The 23,855-nt window shown below is 32.5% G+C and overlaps 2 protein-coding genes across 3 annotated transcripts; one reads left to right on the top strand and one right to left on the bottom strand.

Moving 5' to 3' along the window:
* Nucleotides 1–32: 32 nt before the first annotated feature.
* LOC8285567 (aminopeptidase P2) lies at nt 33–5,753 on the top strand. The gene is made up of 13 exons (XM_002512337.4): nt 33–329; nt 578–703; nt 876–995; nt 1,300–1,575; nt 1,770–1,942; nt 2,349–2,603; nt 2,992–3,143; nt 3,256–3,446; nt 3,660–3,768; nt 3,896–4,050; nt 4,913–5,005; nt 5,212–5,292; nt 5,423–5,753. The coding sequence occupies exons 1-13, from the start codon at nt 33–35 to the stop codon at nt 5,498–5,500; spliced, it is 2,106 nt and encodes a 701-aa protein (XP_002512383.2). The 3' UTR covers nt 5,501–5,753.
* Nucleotides 5,754–5,902: 149 nt separating this feature from the next.
* On the bottom strand, nt 5,903–14,578 carry LOC8285566 (long chain acyl-CoA synthetase 7, peroxisomal). Of its 2 annotated transcripts, NM_001323768.1 has the most exon segments (23): nt 6,022–6,346; nt 6,986–7,072; nt 7,155–7,241; nt 7,838–7,923; nt 7,998–8,101; nt 8,619–8,705; nt 8,791–8,914; nt 9,918–10,036; nt 10,117–10,246; nt 10,437–10,525; nt 10,615–10,703; nt 11,142–11,235; nt 11,351–11,430; nt 11,525–11,614; nt 12,300–12,386; nt 12,481–12,525; nt 13,025–13,101; nt 13,170–13,275; nt 13,655–13,736; nt 13,842–13,913; nt 14,095–14,172; nt 14,259–14,319; nt 14,411–14,578. In NM_001323768.1, coding segments are annotated over 23 exon segments (2,073 nt in total). In that variant the 5' UTR covers nt 14,532–14,578; the 3' UTR covers nt 6,022–6,268.
* Between the last annotated feature and the right edge of the window lie 9,277 nt (nt 14,579–23,855).

The raw sequence follows: 23,855 nt of genomic DNA, 5'->3' as shown, positions 1-23,855 counted from the left end.
TCTCTCTAATTTCCCTATAAGTTTTTGTTACTATGCAGTCACTAGCATCGCCGATGATGCAGCCTCTCTCTCTTACTCAATCTTCTCGCTCTATCTATACTCGTTTTCTTTCTAGTTCACTCTCTAAGTCCTTTTCTCCAAATATCAAAAGATACCCTTTTTTTATACATAATTGCAGTTCTATCACTGCCAAACCTTCTTCTCAAGTTCGGAGGAGTAGCACCAATAAATCAGAACCTGACGAGAAGCTAAGTGCTCTTCGTGAGCTGTTTTCCAAGCCTGGAATTGGCATTGATGCCTATATCATACCTTCTCAAGATGCTCATCAGGTAAATTTGGTTAAGTTTAGTTTTCTTTTGGTAAGTCTAGTGTTTAATTTAGTTGAGATGAGTTGTTATTGTTTTCCACCATTTCTTTGAGAAATAAAAGCTCACTTTTTTTGGCTTGCAATAATGGAAAGGATTTTGAGTATTATTAGTCAAGCTCATATCCTTGTAATGTTTATTTGAATTATTTGCTGGAGTTTTTATAGAGCTTTTAATAGTTTCTAATTATGTCTTCTTATTGTGGTTGATAGAGTGAATTCATTGCTGAATGTTATATGCGGAGAGCCTATATATCAGGATTTACTGGTAGTGCTGGCACTGCTGTTGTCACCAAAGAAAATGCAGCTCTTTGGACAGATGGTCGTTATTTTCTTCAGGTATGAGAAGAATTTACCTTTTATGGCTTGCATTCTCAAAGATCTCTTGCAGGACCAAGCTTCGGTGACTTTATTATGTTAATTGAAAGGAGGGATTATATTATCATTAGCTAACTGGACATGAATCTGTTCATTTTCTTGTTGTTGTTGTTGTTGTTGTTATTGTGATTAGGCTGAGAAGCAGTTGAACTCTAGCTGGACCCTTATGCGGGCTGGTAATCTAGGAATCCCAACTACAATTGAATGGCTCAATGATGTACTGCCTCCTGGAGCAAAAGTTGGTATTGATCCTGTGAGCAATTTCTCAACCCCCTCTGGCTTGCTGCACCTTATTTTATTCTTCTGTTCCTTTACCAGAAAAATTATATGTTTGAATAATGATTGCGACCATCTGCCCCATTTAATATGTGTCTCTGTCATTTCTTTTAAATAGTTTGTTGCTTTCACCTTTCTTTTCCTCCTAGACCCTTTCTTGTTTCCCAAACTTTTGTTTCATCTAATTACCAGTTTTAACTATAAATATGCATTTACTTTGACATTTGTCACCATTTTAATTTCATGAGGCCACCTTATCTTTGACTCTGTGAAGGGAGCAGTTTCTTTTTTCTTTTGATGCTGCTGAGGAGTTGAAGGATGCTATATCTAAGAAGAATCACAAGTTGATTTACTTGTATGATTTAAATCTCGTGGATGAAATTTGGAAGGAGCCAAGGCCAAAGCCTCCAAACAAACCAATAAGAGTGCATGACATTAAATACGCTGGAGTGGATGTAGTTTCGAAGTTGTCTACCCTCAGGTCTCTGCTTCTTGATGCTGGTTCATCTGCAATAGTTATTTCTATGCTTGATGAGATTGCCTGGCTTCTGAACTTGGTAATATTCTTAGACCAACATTGCACAGTTTCGATTTAGCTTAAATAAAGAAATGGAGATAATAATTGAAGAAATTATCAGCAAGCTGTTTAATATTTTTGGGATTTTGCTACAACAGAAGCAATGTAGAACAAAGGCAATTTGGAAGCATCTATCCTACTTGCGCACATCATGAATTGGATTTTGTTTTGCAGAGAGGTGGTGATGTACCTAATTCACCAGTTATGTATGCATACCTAATTGTGGAGATTGATGGTGCCAAATTATTTGTGGACAATTCTAAAGTCACACCTGAAGTTTTGAATCATTTGAAGAATGCTAGTGTTGAGTTGAAGCCTTATGATACCATCCTTTCTGAGATAGAAAGGTCAGTCTAACAGCTTTATGCTTTAGCAGTGGCAAGATTTTCTGAAATTGCTGCATAATCTCAAATAAAAGTTTACAGTTTCCACTTTTTTATCTCGGAAAAGAACATATTTTCATTGTTTCCTAGTTTTACATGTGCACAAAAACGTCTGCACCTCTGTAGGTGGGGTGTGGCTAAACTGTCAAATTAAGTGGATAAGGTATGTGAAATTATAGGCTGTGACACATGAACGATGCCATATATCAGAGCAAGCAAATTGATGCCATACCGAATCACAGATATCTGGCTTGCTCTAAATTCTGATACTCTTTTATTTGTTTCTGGAGTGGCCTTAGGCTTGTCCCTTCTCCGATGAAGTTGTACACTTACTTTCTGTATACTCTTAAGATATGGTCTCCTAATTCAGGTTGGCTGCACAAGGGACTGAACTTTGGTTGGATACTTCATCTGTTAATGCTGCTATAGTCAACACCTACAAGTCTGCCTGCGATAGACATCTCGCAGACTTTGGAAGTAAAAATCATAGCAAGAATGATAAATATAATGGCTCCAATTGTCAATCCTGGGGACCTACTGGAGTTTATAGGGCATCACCTATATCTCTAGCAAAAGCAGTGAAGAATCCGGCTGAGCTAGAAGGCATGCGAAATTCCCACTTAAGGTGCCTAAATCCTTTGTTAGAGCTTGATTTTATGATTTTGACTATATTCTGTGTTATTGTATGTCCACGACTGTGATGTTAATATTGAACCATCTGTCTCGTGCTGTATGCACGCTCTGCAAGTGTCAAGATGTAATGTTTAGAACAGCTTTATTTACTAATTGCCATTTTTCTTTCTTAGCAGTTTTGAGAATTTGCATGAAAGCTTTGATGAAGCTAGTTGATGCTTCTTTTGCTTATATGGATTTAATTTTGAACTTGCACCTATTCTTATTGTTCATTAAAAAAGGGAAAAAGAAAAGATATCTGCCTATATACTGTTGATTGCAAAAGCAAATATGACTAATAACTTTATGATATGTAGGCTTATTAAGATATTAATATGCAGGGATGCAGCTGCTTTAGCACAGTTCTGGGCCTGGTTGGAAGAAGAAATTCACAAGGATGTGAAACTAACAGAAGTAGATGTTTCAGAGAAACTTCTTGAGTTCCGTTCGAAGCAGGCTGGTTTTGTGGATACTAGCTTTGATACAATATGTGGTATAAATAGGCTCATTACTCTCTTATGAATAACTACTTATCAAAACAACCATTGTTATTTGTTTGTATCTGGTCTGCTACATCAGTATCAACTTTTGGGATGATCTTACAGGTTCTGGTGCAAATGGTGCTATCATACATTACAAACCTGAACCGGATAGTTGTAGTGTTGTGGATAAGAAAAAGCTATTGCTATTAGACAGTGGAGCTCAATATGTTGATGGAACAACTGACATAACCAGGACTGTGCACTTTAGTGAGCCTACTCCACGCGAGAAAGAATGCTTCACCCGAGTTCTGCAGGTGCCGGATTTTTGTCGGATTGCCTTGTATACTATAGATATTGAACGAAAAAGGATCTTGTGGAGAATATATTTTACCATTAAATTCCTCTCTCATTTAATGTTTGTGGGCAATGTAAATTGGTTACATCTTGAATGTTCTACTTTTCAGTATGAACTATTGCAGTTAACAGGTAAAAATATTAAAGTTCTCTGATGGAGTTGTGAATTGCAGGGTCATATAGCTCTTGATCAGGCAGTTTTCCCTGAAAATACACCTGGTTTTGTATTGGATGCATTTGCTCGTTCTTCTTTGTGGAAGATAGGGCTCGACTATCGTCATGGTACTTATCCTGCATTTTTATTGACCGAATTGCTGATTGGAATTTTTTGCAAAGGTCGTAAAATGATGACTTATTTAAAGAGCTTAGTAGAGTTCTAACTACAATCTTTTCCTAATCTATCTTTCAGGAACTGGACATGGTGTCGGAGCTGCATTAAATGTTCATGAAGGCCCTCAAAGCATAAGCTTTCGATATGGAAATACTACCCCCTTGCAGAAAGGCATGATCGTAAGCAATGAACCAGGGTATTATGAAGATCATGCTTTTGGCATTCGGATTGAGGTACTGTAGTAACTGCTAAATGACTAAGATATTCATCTTACTTATAATATTAAATCCATCGATGAGTCTTTGGACCATCATATAAATTTTAGCGAGGGCCAACTACTATACAAAACTTGAAGCCATGAGAAGAAATTAGAGAATTTATATGTGTAGTGGTTGGTCGAGCATTCTACATTATTGGACTGGCTTGGAGGAATCACTATTTCCTTTGATGTTGAGAAGATACTTGGGCAGCAGGACTTCTCTTTTGATTTTCTTGGTCATTTTTCCCTCCTACAAACTCTCTTAAATGATTCTTAGATTTGAAATCTGTACTTAATGGTTGTGGAACTTCTCAATTTTGTTATATAGCTTGATGCAGGGGCAAAACCAGGGCAATTCACCCCTCGTCATTATGAAAATTTCTATCACATTATAATACCTAATGGAAAAATTATGATTGCCCCCTTAAAACCCGTCTCAAATTTTTTAATATAGAATTAGTGTTATTCTCCCTCCCTTAAATTTGAGATTCTGGCTTTGCCCAAGTTTTCTTGGTCCTTTAAGGGAAAGGAAAAGAATTTCAGAGTTCTAATTATCAGTTTTTCATTTTGTGATCCTTACTTGGCACACTCTCGGGGTTCAGAAGATCTGTCTCATGTAGTACGGAATCTAGGCTTACCTTAGTTGATTAATCCATTAAGTACAGCCTTCGAATTACGAACTGCATGAGTTTTGTATGGGCACATGAATAGTTGTCTTTAACTTGACATTCTCTTGTGCAATTGACTTGGAATATGATGTTGCCTTATCTTTGTTTACATTTATCCTTTTGGCCTTTGTCCTTTCTTGCTTTATGGCTAATTTTTGCCCCTTGTAGAATCTCCTGCATGTGAAAGAGGCTGACACTCCAAATCGCTTTGGAGGAATAGAGTATTTGGGTTTTGAAAAACTCACTTTTCTCCCTATTCAGGTATGCTAATAATTGCCTGGTAATACTAACCTTCTCGTGAATTTTGATGTTCTTCAGCAAACCAAAATCACGATATATTATTAGTTTCGGTGGCTTTCTTTTACTGTATAAATTCCATCTTGGAAATCATTTTCTCAAACTCCCATTTAACTGTAGTCCATGTTGCCATAGTTCTAGTCATAAACCTTTTACTGGTTGCACTGCAGACTAAATTGGTAGACTTATCCTTGCTCTCTGCGAATGAGATTGATTGGCTTGATGATTACCATTCACAAGTCTGGGAGAAGGTAACAATGTTGCAAACTCTCTGCTATATTTGTGATTGTCCAAATTGCACATGCATTAGTGTAGATGAATGTTTGAGGTTGTCTCTAATTGCACATTTAAAAGTTTGCATTCTGACCTAAGATCATACAGGTTTCACCACTGCTTGATGTTGACAGTCCTGCCCAACAATGGCTTTGGAACAACACGCGACCACTTGTCAAAAAGTGATTCCGATCTTATGTTATTATTGTATGTCTAATAATTTCAAATAACAAAGAGCCTTGAGTTCAATCTTTCTATCACCGAACTATTTGTACAGGTAGAGTAGATATTATACCCCTCAACAGAATTATATTTGTCCTTTAGAATTTCTGTTTAAAATTGTGTAGTTAAAATTGTGTATGGCTTTGATCCAGTACCCAGAGAGCAAATAAAGACATGGAAATTAGCAAGGTTTAACGTGGGAATATCCTTCCCATTAGATCCAGCATGAAGTAGTAGGACTAAGCTTTGTTAGTTTTCTATATGTGAAAAATCTTCCTTCGCTTCCACACAGCTGAGATCTTTAACAATGAACAGGGAAAGCACCATCCGCATGGTTGTAATGTTCATGTCGCACACACTTGATGATTGTGGCAGGACTGCAGATCTTATCCGCAAAAAGCTTTTGATTAAGCTAATTCTAGGACCGTAGCAGCATGTCCTATTGAAAAGAAGTGGGAAATGTTCGTGGATTGGCAAGTAAATACTTTACACATATTGCGGTTTATATGTGTTCCCGCATCAAAGAATTTTTCTGGTCAATAGATCAATGACATACTTGAAATTTGTAATAGAATGCAGTCACGCCAGCAAGCCTACGAGCAATATCTCCCCAACGAACATCTGGAAAACTAACAATGAGCTCCCGGGCTTAAACTGCCACAACTCAATAAATGGAACGGATGCTGCTCTTAGTGCTGCCAATGTAGCTGGCACATAACATATGTGTTATGTTCAATCCAAGGTAGCAGTCTCAGCATACATATTTGATATGGCTTTCTCAAAGTATTCCTTTGCTCGAGGCCTCTTAATCTGCAAGATTACCAGATCAGAAACAAAACAAAAAATAGAAAGCAAAAAAAATAAAGAACGTTCCCCTTGCATCTAGAGATCTAAAATTTGGTGCAGTTGGGCATCACTTCAAAAACTGCACTAGCCAGCTAATAGAACCAGATAAACAGGAAACCGTCCAAGAGAAAGTTTAAATCACCTTCAAAACCCTTTCCCCCAAAACCCATAGCTCTTAAACAGACCAGGTAATAGCTAAGCAATTAACCTATTCATGAGGATTTGCAAGTTAAACCAAGGCCAAAATTCCCCTTGTTAACAAAAATCCCCTTCTTCTTTTTTTGTCTTTTGCCTCTTTTTCGAGATTGAGATTTGAGGGAGACAATCAATTGGTTGTGTAAGTAACCTAAACCTTAGGGCCTGTTTTAACTATTTCTTTCATCATAAAAATTATCGTTTCATTAAAATTCAAATAAATTGTCAAAAGAATGTCGATCTAAATTTTTCAATTATAATTATCATTAAATTACTATATTTAGTATGCTGACATGGGACTTATAAATGTATAATTCAGTTAATTCCAGTTGGACCCTTAACCCCTGACATTTTTTCTTCTTAGATTTGAAGATGGGGCCAGATTTTAAAATATTCAGCAACAATTACCTTGAATGTTGGAGTGAGTAGGCCATTCTCTAAAGAGAATGGTTCAGGCACCAAGGTTACAGCTTTTGCAAATTCAAAACCTCGCAACTGCATAATTACAAGCAAATAATGATAAACAAAGGGTGTTCAACGGTGACAGGATAGAGAACAAACCTCTTGAAGAATTTACCTGGGCTTCCTTTCCAACCTCATCCATATCAGCAAGAACTGCAGCCCTTGTTCTTGGATCATTGCACAATTGTCCTAAATCATCATACTGCAAATGCAAAAAAAAAGAATTCATAAAGGAGAAAAAGAAAAAAGCGGCCAAAACCACTTCTTTTGGCTAACGATGATCTCAAAAAAGTATAAACGGGGAAAAATCCAAGGTGCAAAAATTCAATATAAATAAGTCAAGAAAGAATAAGGCCACCCTCACTAAGCACTCAAAAAGATTGGACGCTGACCCTCATGAAACTGAGATGATAAGATATTGAATATATCAATATCTGTGAGCAACATCACATCTTGTGGTATGATATTCGAGTCATTGATCTGTTAAACAAGGAATACTCAATGGAAAACCAAGTGTAGGCATAAACGGTTGGCTATTAATAGCTACTGCCTAAGGAATAAATTAAGTCTTTCAGAGCTTAATGTTATAATAATCCTATTTCACACATGAACCAAGTCAAATGCAGCTTGTGTGATTCTAATTTGCTTGAAAAGGAGAAAAAAGGGATTTAGCTTTTATCCCGACAAACTTGCTGCAATTAAGTGCTTGAAAAAGTTTTCTGAAAGACTGTAATTGAACCAAAGAGTTCCCTAAAGACCAAATCAGTCAAAGAACCAAAATTATATAAATAAACCCACCTTGATCCCCTCTGACACAGCCCAATCTCTTAACACATCTGGGTCCACTGCAACTACAGCTACTAAAAAGGAGTTGAAGCTGTCACCTATAAACAAATCCAATCCGAGAACAGATTAGAGCTAATAACATTCATATGGACAGTAACACAATCTTCCTTACCGTATATAAAACATTGGGAGACAAATCTGCATTTGCTATATACATTTTCAATCTTCTCTGGTGCTATATACTCGCCTTGTGCTAACTTGAAGATGTTCTTTTTCCTGTCAAAAAATGACTATCAAGCATCAATAAAACTCTAGTATTTCAAGACTTGATGCAATATCCTCGCCATTGTCAAAGGACAAGACTTCCAGGATAAGAAAACACGGGCAACTAGATTGACATAAACAAAAACCATTTAGTCAATTCCTTTGTAAATTTACTAAACTTTCACCAAAAGTCCCTGACTTCAAGTTATTTCCCGCTGCAGTCCCTTACAAAAATGTTGTGCTTCAATTTTAGTAACACTAAGATCCTCTTTGCCTGATTCCAGAAAAATTTCAATGGCAATACAATAGGGCTTCACAGCTTGAAATGGATTAAATATTTTTAAACTTTAGAGAATTCATATTGGCATGATATCACATCACATTTTAGCAGTAATCTCGAAATCAAGCTTAATGGACTTAGCGTGCATACAATTAAAATGTAAAGATTTTTGTGATACAAATTGAAATTTAAGGAATGCAATGTTGCTTGAAGTCAGAGTTCATAGATGAAGTTTATCCATAATCTGACCTATCGATAATTTTAAGGCGTCCTCCAGGTAACCACAACCCAATGTCTCCAGTATGCATCCAACCATCATCATCAAATACTTCTCTCCTGTCCAATTAAGCAGGCAGTTAGGTAGACTGAATGTTTAAAGAAACATTTTGGCTATAGAATCTAAGTGTATGAAATTTAATACGTCTGGACACCATCCTTATAGTAGCCTTTGAAGACGGTGGGACCCCTAACACAAATCTCTCCTCTTGGATATGGCTGATCATCTAAGGTGTAGTTCATTTCAGGAACATCCACCAGCTTTATTTCTGAAGAGGAAACATAAAAACTAAATTATCATATTAAGACGACCATCAAAGAATAAGAAAGAACTAGTGATCAAACTCAATCATCTTGTAAGCATATTCCATAATTCAAGAATTTCTATTAATATTCGCAGTATGTAGAATCTGTAACTAATAATTTTCATGGTTCAAGAGGTATTCTGAGACTACTGTGCAGTTACAATATGAAAACTTGAAACTTTTATCTTGTTTTTGTATCCAAAGCCAATTAGTTGCTTAGTTTTGAAATGCTTGACAAGTGTTCACCAGGTACATGATCAAGTAGTAGCACTATGTTTACTCAGAAAGTGAATCTACAAAGCCTTCACATGAATCGCTTGATGCCAGTGAATCGATCACAAACCTATCCTCAATAGACTCAGAGTAAAAAGGTGCTATACTAAAAGCTTTTCCATCAAAATGAGATAATGACATCCTTATCTCTTCTTATAAGAATTCTGACAAAGCTTTCCTCTTGTCCTAGTGTTTATATCACACTAATCCTTCAAGCCTATGGCCAATTTTTTCATTCCATCACTAGGTTTCACTTAGTAAATTATAGTTCATTTGAAAGCAACCTACAATTGGCTCACATCCTTAGTTCCATAGCTCTCCCTTTCTCAATGCCCTTCACTACAGCTATAGATATTTAAACTCCTAACCCTAAAGTACAGGTAATGGTATCAGATAAGTATAATCATAAAAAGTGTATAACATTTTAGCACTGCAAAATTAGAGATAATATCTACATACGTTTATAAAATAGTGCAGTCCAAGCCTAGACATGTTTCCCCTTGCTATTCAACTCTACATAACATGCGCAATTATCAGGCCAAAAAGAAGAATTAGATAAGCTAATATCTATAGGTTATTTTGCTTTTGTCAACCTTTGCCAGTAATTTGATGTCACCACATGCACATAACATGCAACAAATACACCATTCACTAAGAGATTTAATTGATTTCTGAGCCAAAGTTAATTACTGACCACAGGCGGCATTGGGGGACCCAACATGACCAGATAAATTGTCACCCAGGTCCATGACACTTATCACACAGGAAGTCTCGGTCATTCCATATCCCTCGAGTACTTGACAGCCAAAGCACCTGCCCTTGCGGATATGAAAACGACGTAAAGAAGACAGATATTCACATGACATGATAAATTAGACTCAATATGAACTTACACCCTTAGAAAGTCCATTATGTCAGGCGACAAAGGTGAGGCACCTGATCCCATAAAACGGACTCGCCCCCCTAGCTTTCCCCTTATTTTATTAAATACCAATTTGTCCCACATTGGTGATGGATTACGGCCTGAAAACAATCATATTGAACACAAATAGCAGAGGATTAAATAGGAATGAACATGCATCCAAACATTTTCTACCTACTTCCAGAATTCTTAAAATACATAACTAGAAGTCTTGTATTGTCTGGCGTCAACAAAGGATAAAAGTATAGCCAAATTCATGATGTAAACTAGAGTCTAATCAATGACATATACCACTCATTATGGCTTGCTTTTTTGAGTTGTAGGCAGCTCTAAATAGCCTCTCCCTCAAAACCCCAGAAGCCTTGACAGCTTTTGTAATTCTGTAATAATCAATCAACTTTAAGCATGCCTAAGTAGAGTATAGAACTTATAACCAAATAATGCATGCTATCCTTTATTACAAACTTACCCATCATATATACGGTTATACAACCTAGGGACACTACAAAATAGTGTTGGTCTTAGAGCAGCCAAATCATCCATCAATTTCAGATTGTCCTGTAAAGGAGAGAAGAAAGATACTAAAATTAAAATGATTGTTTTAAAAATCTTCACAACTTATTGGTCAAGCTGTTGATTGAATCAATACATGGTGAATAAACTATTATAGTCTAATTTTTTCTGGAAACACTTTTCTGCAAGCTATTATCCCATGCTCCATTCAGTTGTTCTGACAATGAAAATGGAAGAAGAAGAAGAATATGGAGAAGAGACAAAATAAAATCAGAAGTTCAACAATGGCTATCAAATATCAATTTATCAGGTTAGCAGATGGTGCCACACAGCAATCCTGTTTGGACAATGTGAAAAGAAAAATAAATAAAGCACTATAATTTATTATACTATTCTCACACCCAATTCATTCATTGATGTAACATATTTAGGGTCTTTACACCAAAAGAGCAACTAAAGATCTCAATAAATTGAGTCACATACCCCCTGATAGAAGCCAACAGCAACACCATAGTAAACTAACACCATTTGGTTAGTTCGTTCATAAATGTGTGCGAGAGGAAGATAGGATATATAACTGTGAAAAGCAAACATAATTTATAAGAAATGCAAAATTTCTTATGGAAGATGTCTTAATATCAACTTTGGTAAAATTAACTTGCATTGTGCACAAAATTAAATGCAAAACTTACATATCTGAGGGATTAAATTTGATTGCTAGACAGAAGCCAGCAACACTGGCAATTAAGCTCCCATGTGTCAGGACAACTCCCTTTAGAAAGAAAGACAAATAATTATAAACATAATGCTTTAGCTGAAGAAATGAACAAGAGTATTTGAGTTTCAATCAACAAAAGATTTCCTACCTTTGGTGTCCCAGTAGTACCACTGGTGTAACATATGGTTGCCACATCCTCAGGTTTAGGAGGTATGAAAGGCTGCCGGTTACTGCAGCCCTAAAAGAAAACAGTTTGTAAGGTGGTGCAGAGTTTCGCTTCAGCACTTATTTCTTATATTTTATTCTTTCAGACCAACTTTCTTATATTTTCTTTTTGCAGCTTTTGTTATATTTCTTTTTCCTTCAGATGAAATAAATAAGAAAACAATACCAGAATGTTTTATAAGCAAGAAAGGCATTTCAAATAGTTTTTCTATTTACCTGACTTTATATAGAAAAGAGAAAAGAGAATTAGTTTTTCTATTATTGAATTCATATAAAGCAAATAGTAATGAATTGAGCAAAGTTCCACTTGAAGCTCGGCTAGTCTGACTGAACATTTTGAAAAATGGTAAAAAAATTTCCAGTAATTGTATAAGAAATACACTGAACCCCGCATCCCAACCCACACGCACAGAAGAAACAAAAGTAAAACAAAAAAATGAAAATTTTCAGCAAAATAAGTTTTTATGCCCCACATTCGAATTGATGAACAAGTAGTAAAGTTTTGATTTTCTTTTTCTACCAGGTAAATAATTGACTCATTAGCTGTCCAAGCAAAAGCCACCTAAGTCCATATTAACCATCTGGTGCATGTGTCTCATGCTATCAATTTAAATGAGCTCAACATAAAAGTAAAAATTTAAAAAAGCAATGTGCTACATATCTGAATAAGAAAATGTAAGTTTTAAAAGAATGATTACCTCGCCAAGCAGTTTCATATATGATATGAGCTTGACTCCAAACGTCGAAGGAAGAGATGGCAACTGTTCATCAACAGCTCCCACTACCTGTCACCAAAAGAAGTTAACAAGGAACTGGAACTAAATACAACTTCATTCATAATTAATTAAGAAACTTTTAAAGAGATTCAAAAGCGCAGACCACTATAAGTTGGACAGATGGAATCTCAGCCAGGAAGCTTAATAACTGCAATTTAAAAGAAAGAAAAATAAGACACATCATATTTGTTAATAAAGTATCGCATAAGATGGGTAACATGCACGTTCTATGGATTCCATAACATCATCACCGACTCGCACACAAAAATATGTATCTTATAAGGCCCAAAATAGATAACAGAACAATTTTGTGGTAGTACATATTAAAATTATGAATTGTTAATGTTGCGGAAATATGCATCACATAGAGATAAAGAGGGGTAATGAAAGGTTTTTCAACAGGGAAAGAGGAGAGTTGGCTGTAGTTGAGACACGTTTTTCGCGTATACTCCCGATTATGGCAAGGCGGGCTAAAGGTTGAGATTTGACTTGGAAGGAATCATTCAGATAGCGGCTTCATGCATTAAAATAATAACATATAGTTAATGTTCATGAATCAGAGGCATGCTGTCATAAAAGGCTATAATCCTAGCTGGCATATCACAAATAGTAAAGGAAAGAATTAAGGAAGCATATATAAAACTGACAGCATTCGAAGTCTCTGGGACGCAAAAGATAGCCTGCACATTAGCATGATTCACGACATACTTAACAGCATCAGGACCTGCAAATAAAAATAAAATACTGTAAGAACATGCAAGAACCCTCCAGAAATAAGCTTATTACACTAACCGAGGGTGTCGTATAGGGGAACCGAGATGTAAGAATATGCTGCGCAGGCATGATCCACAATCAGCCACTCTGGTTTATTTACAAAAAAGATCCCAACGCAAGCTCCCTGTTACACAAAGAGACCAATTGAAGCAACAACATTCACAAGAGTACATCAAATTGAAGTAAAAGATATTATTGAAAAGTATAACTGGAGAGCCTAGTAGCACAGTCAAGAGGTAGTACAAATTAAATCATATGCAAATTTATTTAGACCTTGTTTGGAATAAATCATATGCAAGAGTTCAACTAGATAAGTTAAATCTTATGAAATCATGTTTTATGGCATGATTTCATTTGTTTCAAAATGATTATTTTTTTATTTGAAAGAATTAAAATATAGTTTTTAAATAGTTTCCAAACACGTGAAATGACTAAAAATAATTCAATTGGATTGAATCTTGCATTTTAAGACTTTCCCAATACACTTCTAAAGGGAGACAAACCTTTTGTATCCCGTGATAACGAAGGCCAGAACCTATTGCTTCTCTAGCAGTGGCTGCTTCTCCATATGTCATCCACGTATACCTTTTTCATTTGTTAAAAAGAAAAAACCTCATTTTCATAATTGTTTTCCATATATATGAATAAAACCAAGAAACAGAACAAGCTTCCTTAATATCAATAACTCACTCTCCAACCGTTCCATCCTGCCTAATTCGTGTACCTAAATATTTGTAATCTTGAAACGTTTCAACAGCACGCCTATATACACAAAACTGAAAGCGTCAACTAACGAACTCTTCATTTAGTAGTTTAAACTGAAAAATACTCATTAATTAGTAAGAAGACTAAAGGAAGCATTTGTTATCTCCTAACTAATAATAAGTGTTTTCAATTTAAACTATAAAGTAAATGAATAAATAAATCAGAGAAATATACTCACACAAAGTTATCGTGTAATGTCGCGATCTCTGGATGATCATGAAACCTACTAACAAGCTTCAGAGGAGATCGCACAGACCTGTGCATATACCAGAAATAAATTAAGTGAAAAATGGCTAAGCAGTACAGTATAATATGAAATTATACCTAAAATAAATGAATTACCTGTAAACATTCCATTTTCCAGTTTGCAATTTCTCAGGTAAAACAACGCTGTACGTTTGATCTGCGTGATAATTAACCAACAGCTTTCAAAAATCATATGCAAGAAGTAGGTAACTAGCGAACTATAAAGAGAGAAATAAATTACTGCTTACTGTGAACAAACTCCGAAGCGGTGAGGTTAGCTTGGAGAGGGGAGCTGTGATCGTCTACGGTAGAAGATATAAGATGGCCTCGGATTGCTTTCAGGCGACGTTGAGCTGTTGTTGATTCCATTGAATTTTCTCAGGAAAGTTCTGCGTCAGGAAAACTCATTAGATATTTATTTATAATGATTGCTTCTGCTCTTTTTTTTAAAGAAAAAGAAAAACGAAAAGAGAACGGATGGAATAGGTCAGCAGTTGGTACAGTTTCCCGCGAAAGTGACTCGTTTTTATTTTTTATATTTTTTAAAGCTGCAATGACGTTTCGTGACTTTGTGTCGTTTGATTAGGTAGTTGGTCTAATGTCCAAACCTGCACCCTTATCTGTTTCTTTAGAATTGAACGGTCGGATAAACCCCATGTACGGATGAATTAAAAGCGCGAAACATGGAGAAGAAACGTAGGATCGGTTCAAAATTGACCCGAATCAGATAACAAAATCAACGTTTATCGAAAAATCTTGCGTCGGTAAAATACAAATACCAAGAAATTTAGACTTCATCTGGATTTCATACATGTCTCTATATAGATATTAAATTTATAAATAATTAAAATATATTTATTAATTATATTAATTATTTAATATTAAAATATAAAATATTTATTTTATATATTATTATTTTATTTGGATGTATAGAAAAAGAAAAAGAAATATATATATATATATATATATATATATATTAAATATATATATATATATATATATATATATATATATTAAATAGAGTAAGATTTTGTTTGATAGTAAGATTTTGAATGTTTTGCTTCTCCCTTTCGGTGGTACTTCTGTTCATCTTTGCGTCTGCATGCATGGGCATAAAGAGAGCCTGTAATTACGCATATAAGCACCGTGGAGAGCAACAAAAGTCCACAAACCACCTAATTGTAATAGGAATTAGACCTAAGACGATTCCACAGAGAAAAACTTCCATTCAATTCAATAATTAATTCTAACCATTTTCGTAAGAGTTTGGCTCAATCTCAAATTATTATTAATAATTATTTTTTAAAATCTCGAAGTCTCAATTTTACCAATTTTTGTCATTTTTTAAACTGCTTTTAGTAAATTCTTATAACAGCTATAATTTTAGAATATCAATACAAAAATTAGTTCAGTGTAATTCCATCTATATAATTATTTAATATCTATTTATTAAATAAATAATTTTAAAAGAAAATAAGTTAGATTACGACAAACGCGAAAGTGAAAACAAGATGACCGGCAATTTTAGAATGAGGGAGTATTACTAATAGGTCATGCATTCTACCCATTTTATTAGTCACTCTTATTTTCTTAATATCGAACACGAAATGAAATGAATTTCGTAGAAAATCAAAATCAAATTAAACCCGATTATTTAATTACAATTATTTTTTATTTTAGGGTTATTTTGCTTTGTTTATAAATTCATTAATTTGTATAAAAGCTATTTTAAAAGATTTAAACTTTATACCATAATAAAATATTAGTAAACAAATATAAAATTAATTTAGTTCGATTCTATTAAATATTTATACTTAATATGAATCGAACTAAAAATAGTTTAGATTAAAAATTCAGACTATATCAAACTGAATTGATATAATAACCAAATCAAAATTAAACAAATGAAGTTATCTTCAATTTTTAATTTCAATTCGGTTTTGTTCCTTGAGCGGTTAAAATATTTATATCAAGCCACTTTTGCTTGTATTTTTTTAATTATTTATTGTGTTTATTTTCCTGTAAATTATAAATTATTTTTTAAATCAATCAAATAAATTTTCATTAAACTTAAATCATAATATCATGAAGCAAAAAATCACAAATTCATGTAATTTTGCTCATGAATAAAAGCGAGCATAAAAATAAAAAATTGTAACCATAGCATGAGCTACTGCATTTGCTTGGTTTTTTACAAATCTCAGAGACACATTAACACAACTCTAAACAATTAGAAACCACATAAGAAATTCAGAATTATTTCGACTTGGGTTGCATCAGCGACGAGTTTAACATCGATCTCTATTTCAACATTCAGACAATTGTTGTTGCTTTAGACAACTCAAAACTTAATTCAAACACGCCTCAACAATTATGAAATAAATTGAAGAACAATCAAGAAACTAAAGAAAGCTTTGAGAAGAAGAAACTGATTATTATTGAACTTAGAGTATTACGAGAGTACATGCACATGTATTTATAGGCTGATCAGTTACACTCAGTCCTATCATAAAAAGCCACGTGTACATGCATAACTAATCCCTAAATTAACAAATTTTATACAATAAATAACCTGTAATACACCCCCCCCCCCCCCCCCTCAAGCTGCAGCATATATGTTTTGTATGCAAAGCTTGGAAATAGCTGAAGAAAACATCGACAGAGGCAGTGCTTTTATGAGAAAATCAGCTGTTTGATGTTGAGTTCTTATAGGCAGTAAGTGGATAACTTGTTCTTGAAGTTTTTCTCGAACCACATGACAATCCACTTCTATATGCTTTGTCCTTTCATGAAAGCATGGATTTTGAGCAATATAGATTGCGGATTGATTATCACAAAACACAGGTGTAGGTTCATTTTGCCTGACTTCCAATCCATCAAGCATTGATCTTAGCCATTGTATTTCAGTAGTAACAGCTGCAAGAGCTCTATATTCGGCTTCTGATGAACTTCGAGAAACAGTGTTTTGTTTTCTTGACTTTCATGAAATTAGAGAATTGCCAAAGAAAATACAAAATCTTGTGGTGCTTCTTCTTGTGAATGGACAGGATGCCCAATCGGAATCACTAAAAGCTTTCATTTTGTAATCTGACTTTGCTGAAAAGAATAAGCCTTGCCCTGGTGCTTGTTTGATATACCTTAGAACTCTATGAGCTACTTGAAGATGCTCGTCTGTTGCTTTGTCAAGAAACTGGCTTAAAAAGTGTACAACATAAGTAATATCTGGCCTTGTGGTGCATAGGTATAACAACCTTCCAATTAATCTTTTGTATGAAGTATTGTCTTTCAAAGGCATAGCTGTTTCTGAATTAAACTTCTGATTTGCAAGCATAGGTGTAGCAACAGGTCTTGATTCTGTAAATCCAATATCTTGTAGGATATCAAGAGCATATTTTCTTTGAGAAATATTTATTCCTTCTGAGTTTCTCGCAATTTCCAATCCTAGGAAATATTTCAGATTTCCAAGGTCTTTTATTTTGAACTTATCATGAAGATAAGCTTTGATTTGATCTACTTCAGTAGGATCATTGCTGGCAATTATAACATCATCTACATAAATTAAAAGTGTTGTGAATGAAGTACCTTTCTTTTTTATAAACAAAGAAGGATCAAAATTTGCTTGCTTGTATCAAGCCATACAAAGACTTCTGAAGCTTACAGACTTGATTAGAACTCGATGATTCAAAGCCTTATGGAAGGGTCATATACACTTCTTCATTTAAATCTTCATGAAGAAAGGCATTGTTTATATCCAATTGAGCCAGTATTAAATTCTTGGCTGCAGCTACTGCCAAAATGGTTCGAATTGTTGTTACTTTGTCTACTGGTGAGAAAGTATCAAGAAAGTCGACTCCATACTGCTGGGTGTATCCTTTAGCAACTAATCGAGCTTTGTATCTCTCAATGGTTCCATCAGAGTGGTATTTGATTCTAAAAACTCATTTGCAGCCAATAGCTTGTTTCCCTTATGGCAAATCACATAGACTCCAAGTATTGTTGCTTTGTAAAGCATCTAATTCTGCCTTCATTGCTTCTTTCCAACAGTCATGTTTAATTGCTTCATTGTAATTCTTTGGTTCAGTAATTGTGGTGATGGTGTTTGTAAAAGCTTTGTGTTTGCTATTCAAGTGATTATAAGAAATGACACGATCAATAGAATGAGGTGATGTATGTATTTGTTTTGTAGTGGTACAAATATAATTTTGAAGATGACTAGGAGGTTTTACTGATCTTTCTGATTTGGTTTGATAATTTTGGTTTGGTTTGGGTAGGATATTTGGTTCAGTAGTTTGAGAAGTGTTTTCTTGTGGATTTGAGATAGGGTTACTGTCTACAGTAGGCATGACAGTGTTTTGTTCCTGCATACTTAAAGTATTATCAGAAGTATAATCCTCATGATTCTCCATAGTAACAGTAGGAATAAGAGTAACATCTTTTTGTTTCAAACTACCTTTTGAGAAGGGAAAGATGTTTTCATGAAAAAAGACATTTCTTGATATAAAGACAGATTTGGTATGCATGTTATAAAGTTTGAAACCTTTTGTTGTAGGAGAAAAACCAATGAAAACTGCAGCTATTGCTCTAGGATCAAACTTTCCTCTTAATTCAGAAATAGTTGAAGCATAAGCTAAACAACCAAACACTTTAATATATGCTAAGTTAGGTTCTTGATTATATAAAATCTTATAGGGTGTAAGATTATCGATAATGGGAGAAGGAGTTCTATTGATCAGAAAGACAGCATGTAAAACACAGTCAGACCAGAAACTAAGAGGAAGACTTGCTTGAAACATTAAAGCTCTTGCTACATTAAGAACATGTTAATGCTTTCTCTCAACAGTACTATTTTGTTGGGGAGTATACGGGCAAAAAGTCTGATGCAGGATACCTTTTGACTGATAAAAATTTACTAAATTAAATTCTTCACTATTATCAGAACGAATACATTTTACCCTAATATTGAATTGAGTTTCATGTAATGAAATTTTGTATTAAATTGGAAACTTTAGATTTAAACTTTATACAAAATATCCATGTATATCTTAATTTATCATCAACAATCGTCAAGAAATATCTATAACCAGCAAGAGATTCTTGTTTCATTGGACTCCAAATATCAACATGCAATAAATCAAAAATATTACTAACAATAGTGTTGCTTACAGGAAAGGGTAATTTCTTTTGCTTAGCAAAATGACAAATTTGACAATGATCTTCAGTAGAAATTGAAATACTAGGATTATTAATCTTCAACATTCCTAATCTTTCATTAGACAAATGACCCATTCTAAGATGCCATAAATTTGAACTAGAAACAGTTTGAACATAAGAATTGCATCTCTCAAAAATTTTGTCATCAGATTTCTTTATGGGCATCACAAGTTGATAGAGACCTTGATTTTCTTTAGCTAAACCAATTGTCTTGAAAGTTTTGAGATCCTGAACAATGCAGTTTTTAGAATGAAGAAATAAGTATATGTGTTCATCTTTAGTCAATTGACTAGTAGACATTAGATTAAATGGAGAACTAAGAACACATAAAACATTTTCAAGAATGAAAACAGGAGATAATTGAACACGACCAATATATGTAACAAGAACTTTTTGATGATTTGATAGATTAACATGCACACCATTAACAATTTTGAAAGAAGAGAAATGTTTTGTAGTTCATACTATGTGATCAGTAGCACCAGAATCTATTATCCATAAATCATCATGAGGATAAGAAACAAAGGAACAGGAAATGAAATGCATACCTGAATTGTCAGATGTATCAGGCATAAAATTTATAGTAAGAGCATTAACTTGAGGTTGTGAATTCTGATAAAAAAGATGATGATTGTTGAAGCATTTGCATTAATCTTGACAATTGTTTACTTGTGAATTTGAGATTTGAATCATCATTAACTGCTGGAATTCCATAATTACCATTTGCTTGTCCCTCCATTGATTCTGATTCAATCATATTCACATAACTTTGTCTTTTAGTCTTGTACCCAGGTGGGAAACCATGCTTCTTGTAACAAGAATCAATAGTATGACCATTAAGACCACAGAAAGTACAGATAGGTCGATTCAGATTCTGTTGATTTCCATATTTTCAGATATTGACATTGGATTGATAGTTTCTTTTGAACCCATTTTGATTCTGCTAACTAGCATTTGTGTTACCATTGAAGTTATGTCCTTGATTTCGAGCATTTTGAGACTGATTTTGATTAACAGTGCCATTTCTAACATAAGAACTTTTAGCAAGAAACACATTTGAATCAGTCAGATTTCCTTTTCCAGTAGCATTAAACTCCCTTTCATGTTGTAGAGCAAGGTTAAAAACCCTACTAATATCTTGAGTCTTCAAAGCCCTTTAACAAACTTTATAACGTAATCATCTTCTTGATATTTTTTGGCAGTCTTCATAACACCACAACCACATCGAGGTTCACAAGTACAAGTGGGTATGGGTTTTAAATTGGATAGTTCATCCAAGATCACCTTTAAGCTTCCATAGTATTCATTGACAGACTTATTTTCTTGGACTATAGAGTACAATTCTTGTTGAAGATCAAAGAGTTTGAATACATCACCATGAGAGTATCTTTCTCTCAAATCATTCCAAATATCCAAAGCATTATCCAACTAAATAATAGTTTTATGAATTGAAGGAGAGACAGAATTGAATAGCCAAGATACCACCATGGTGTTACATCTCTGCCACGCAGCAAACTTTGAATCAGATTGATCAGGAATTTCATAAGAACTATCAACCAACGCAAGCTTATTCTTTGATAACAAAGCCATTATCATGGCTCTCGCCCAAGTGTGATAGTTACCATCATCAAGCACAGGAGAAACTAGAATTAGAGATGGGTTTTCATTGGGATGTAAGTAAAGAATGTGAGAAGGATCAATGATTGTAGTAGCAGTAGCCATTTTAGAATTAAAGAAAACTTGCACAAAGATCAAATCTTGATCGAAAGAATAGCAAGAACAAGAAAAGAAACTATATTCTTATAAACGAATCAGAAAACCCAGATAAGAACTGGTTTCAAAGAAAAAATTAAGATTGAAATGCGGAAAGAATGAGCAAAAAGCTCTGATACCATATGAAATAAACTGAAGAACAATCAAGAAACTAAAAAAAGCTTTGAGAAGAAGAAACTGATTATTATTGAACTTAGAGTATTACGAGAGTACATGCACATGTATTTATAGGCTGATCAGTTACACTCAGTTCTATCATAAAAAGCCACGTGTACATGCATAACTAATCCCTAAATTAACAAACTTTATACAATAAACAACTTGTAATAACAATTGTAGGTTGCACATTTGACAATAATATATTTTTAAAATACTATTATATAGTGTTTTGTTTGATTAAAATTCATAAAACTTATGAAATTTATTTATAAATTTAAAATTTATATACTTTAAATATAGTAAAAGTTAATTTAGTACTCTACATAATCAAATTTATATGAAATTGAATATAATTAAACTAAATTCTAATAAAATAGGTAGAATTTCCAAATGCATTCCACGTGAGTAAATTAATATATTTCATAATACCAAAATATATCTTTCAACTTTATCGTTTTCATTTTATCTTATATTTTATATTTTTTCCTCAAGTAAAATAATTTTTTTTTATAAATTTCAACTAAATATAATATTATTATTCCATAAAAAATATACTTATGACATTATAAGTTATTTTTCTACTTGAAGTTAAGAATGATTCTAATTAGGGTGATCTATCTATAAATTTCTCTAATTTAAGATTGATCTAAAATTAAATTGATACAAATATTTGAAAAAATTATCATAATCTCTTTTATTTTACAATGAATTTTAAAAAAAAAAACTGTTTTGTTAGTGATTTTTAATAATTATTAAAAGGATGCTTAATTTCTTAAAAAATTTATATTTTTGCATTTATTTTCAAATATAGAATGCGGTTTTGTTATTTTTAATATTAATAAAATACTTCAATTTATATTTTAATTTTAACTTCTAGTGAAATTTTTAAAATTTATTTACTTGGATATAATTTCAGTACTAAAAAAAAGTAGAGTCAGCATTAAAGTCAATAACTCATTTATAAACACTTCAAAAGAACTTTCTTTTGTAATGTTTGTTTGAAATCCTATAAATTTATGTACAAGACTGAAAAAATGGAAGTAGAGATATAGGAGTTAGAATATTAGATTCTCTTCCCATATATGATAAAGATGAGTAAGACATTTTAGAGAATAATATATGTTGTTATATTATTTGTTTGTTATTTAAATAATATTATTTTTATTGTATGAAATGAATTAATAATTTTAATATTACCTGATTTTTTTTGTTGTTGTTAGAATTGTAGTCAGGTTAATAAATTTTAACTGATAATTTGCTAATGGTTAAAATTGAAATTAATATAAAAATAAATTACTAAAAACTTGAATAAAAAATGTATGTGCTAGATTTGAAAATAAATTCGAAGTAAATAATTTATTTGGCAATTAAGTATTAAGAAAGTAAAAAGTATATAGAGAAGAGCTTAATTGTCAAATAATTCATATACTTTTTACTTGTTTTCAAATATAGTATATAGTATTTATTTTTTAAATTCTAGCTTTCAACAGAAATCTTTAGTTAAACTTTATTGACGTGACCAATAATAATAAAGAAAAAATTAAGGCAAAATTAAAGTTTTTGATTTATTCTATAATAAAAAAATAAATTTTTTTAAGTAAATAAACGATTTTATAACAATTTTTTTCTAATATTTTACTCATTTTATTAGAATTAAGATGAATATAAAATAATTATTTTTATTTTTCTCTTTTTATCATATATTGCAATAATTGAATATATTTTAAGTTTTAAAGTTTTAGAATCTTAAATACAAATGGGAAAAGATTTTTCTTTTAAAGTGTATAAGGATGATTTGCTAACTCATTTTTTTTGCAATATCAAATTGTAATCAGATCACCAAATTTTATCTAGTACTCAAATTAATGTCAAATCTTATAGTTAATTTAAAAATAAATACAAAGTACCATATATTTAACAATTGAAGAGAAAGTCAAATAGACATTTCTCTAGAATTTTAGATAAATAAATAAATTTTAAATTTTTATTTTACTGTAAAACTAATTATCACAAAAATATAAATAATTATATCAAAAAATAATCTTAGTAATATAACTTAATTTTAAACTCTATAAAAATTATTCATCTAAAACTCTATTTATATTAAATCTTTTAAAAGTTATTTACTTTTAAAAAGATATGAATAATTATAATTAATAAGAGTAGTTTCAAACTCTAAGACAATAGCAATATATTTCTAAAATTATTTATTTATATTAAATATTATCAAAATTTAAAATTTTCTTAACAATATTATTAAATAGCTTGCCACTTAAAAGGTATTTAAAAAAAAAAATTCTAATTTAATAAATATTTTAATTTTTACAATACTAAAAAATTAATCATCTCAAAAATATAAATAATTGTAATGAAAAATAATAGTAGTAATATGTATGTGATATATAATATATGTAATTTATAATTAATATTGTGAATGAACTTTTTAATTAACTAATAAAAATCAAAAGCACAAGAATTTGATGAAACTAAAAAATCTTTAAAAAATAATATAAAATGTTAATTACATAAATCAAATATAATAAATATTAA

The sequence above is a fragment of the Ricinus communis genome, chromosome 10 (genome assembly GCF_019578655.1).
Source record: "Ricinus communis isolate WT05 ecotype wild-type chromosome 10, ASM1957865v1, whole genome shotgun sequence".
Taxonomy (NCBI): domain Eukaryota; kingdom Viridiplantae; phylum Streptophyta; class Magnoliopsida; order Malpighiales; family Euphorbiaceae; genus Ricinus; species Ricinus communis.
The sequence above is the reverse complement of the archived record's forward strand: the minus strand, read 5'-3'. Positions and strand labels throughout refer to the sequence as shown.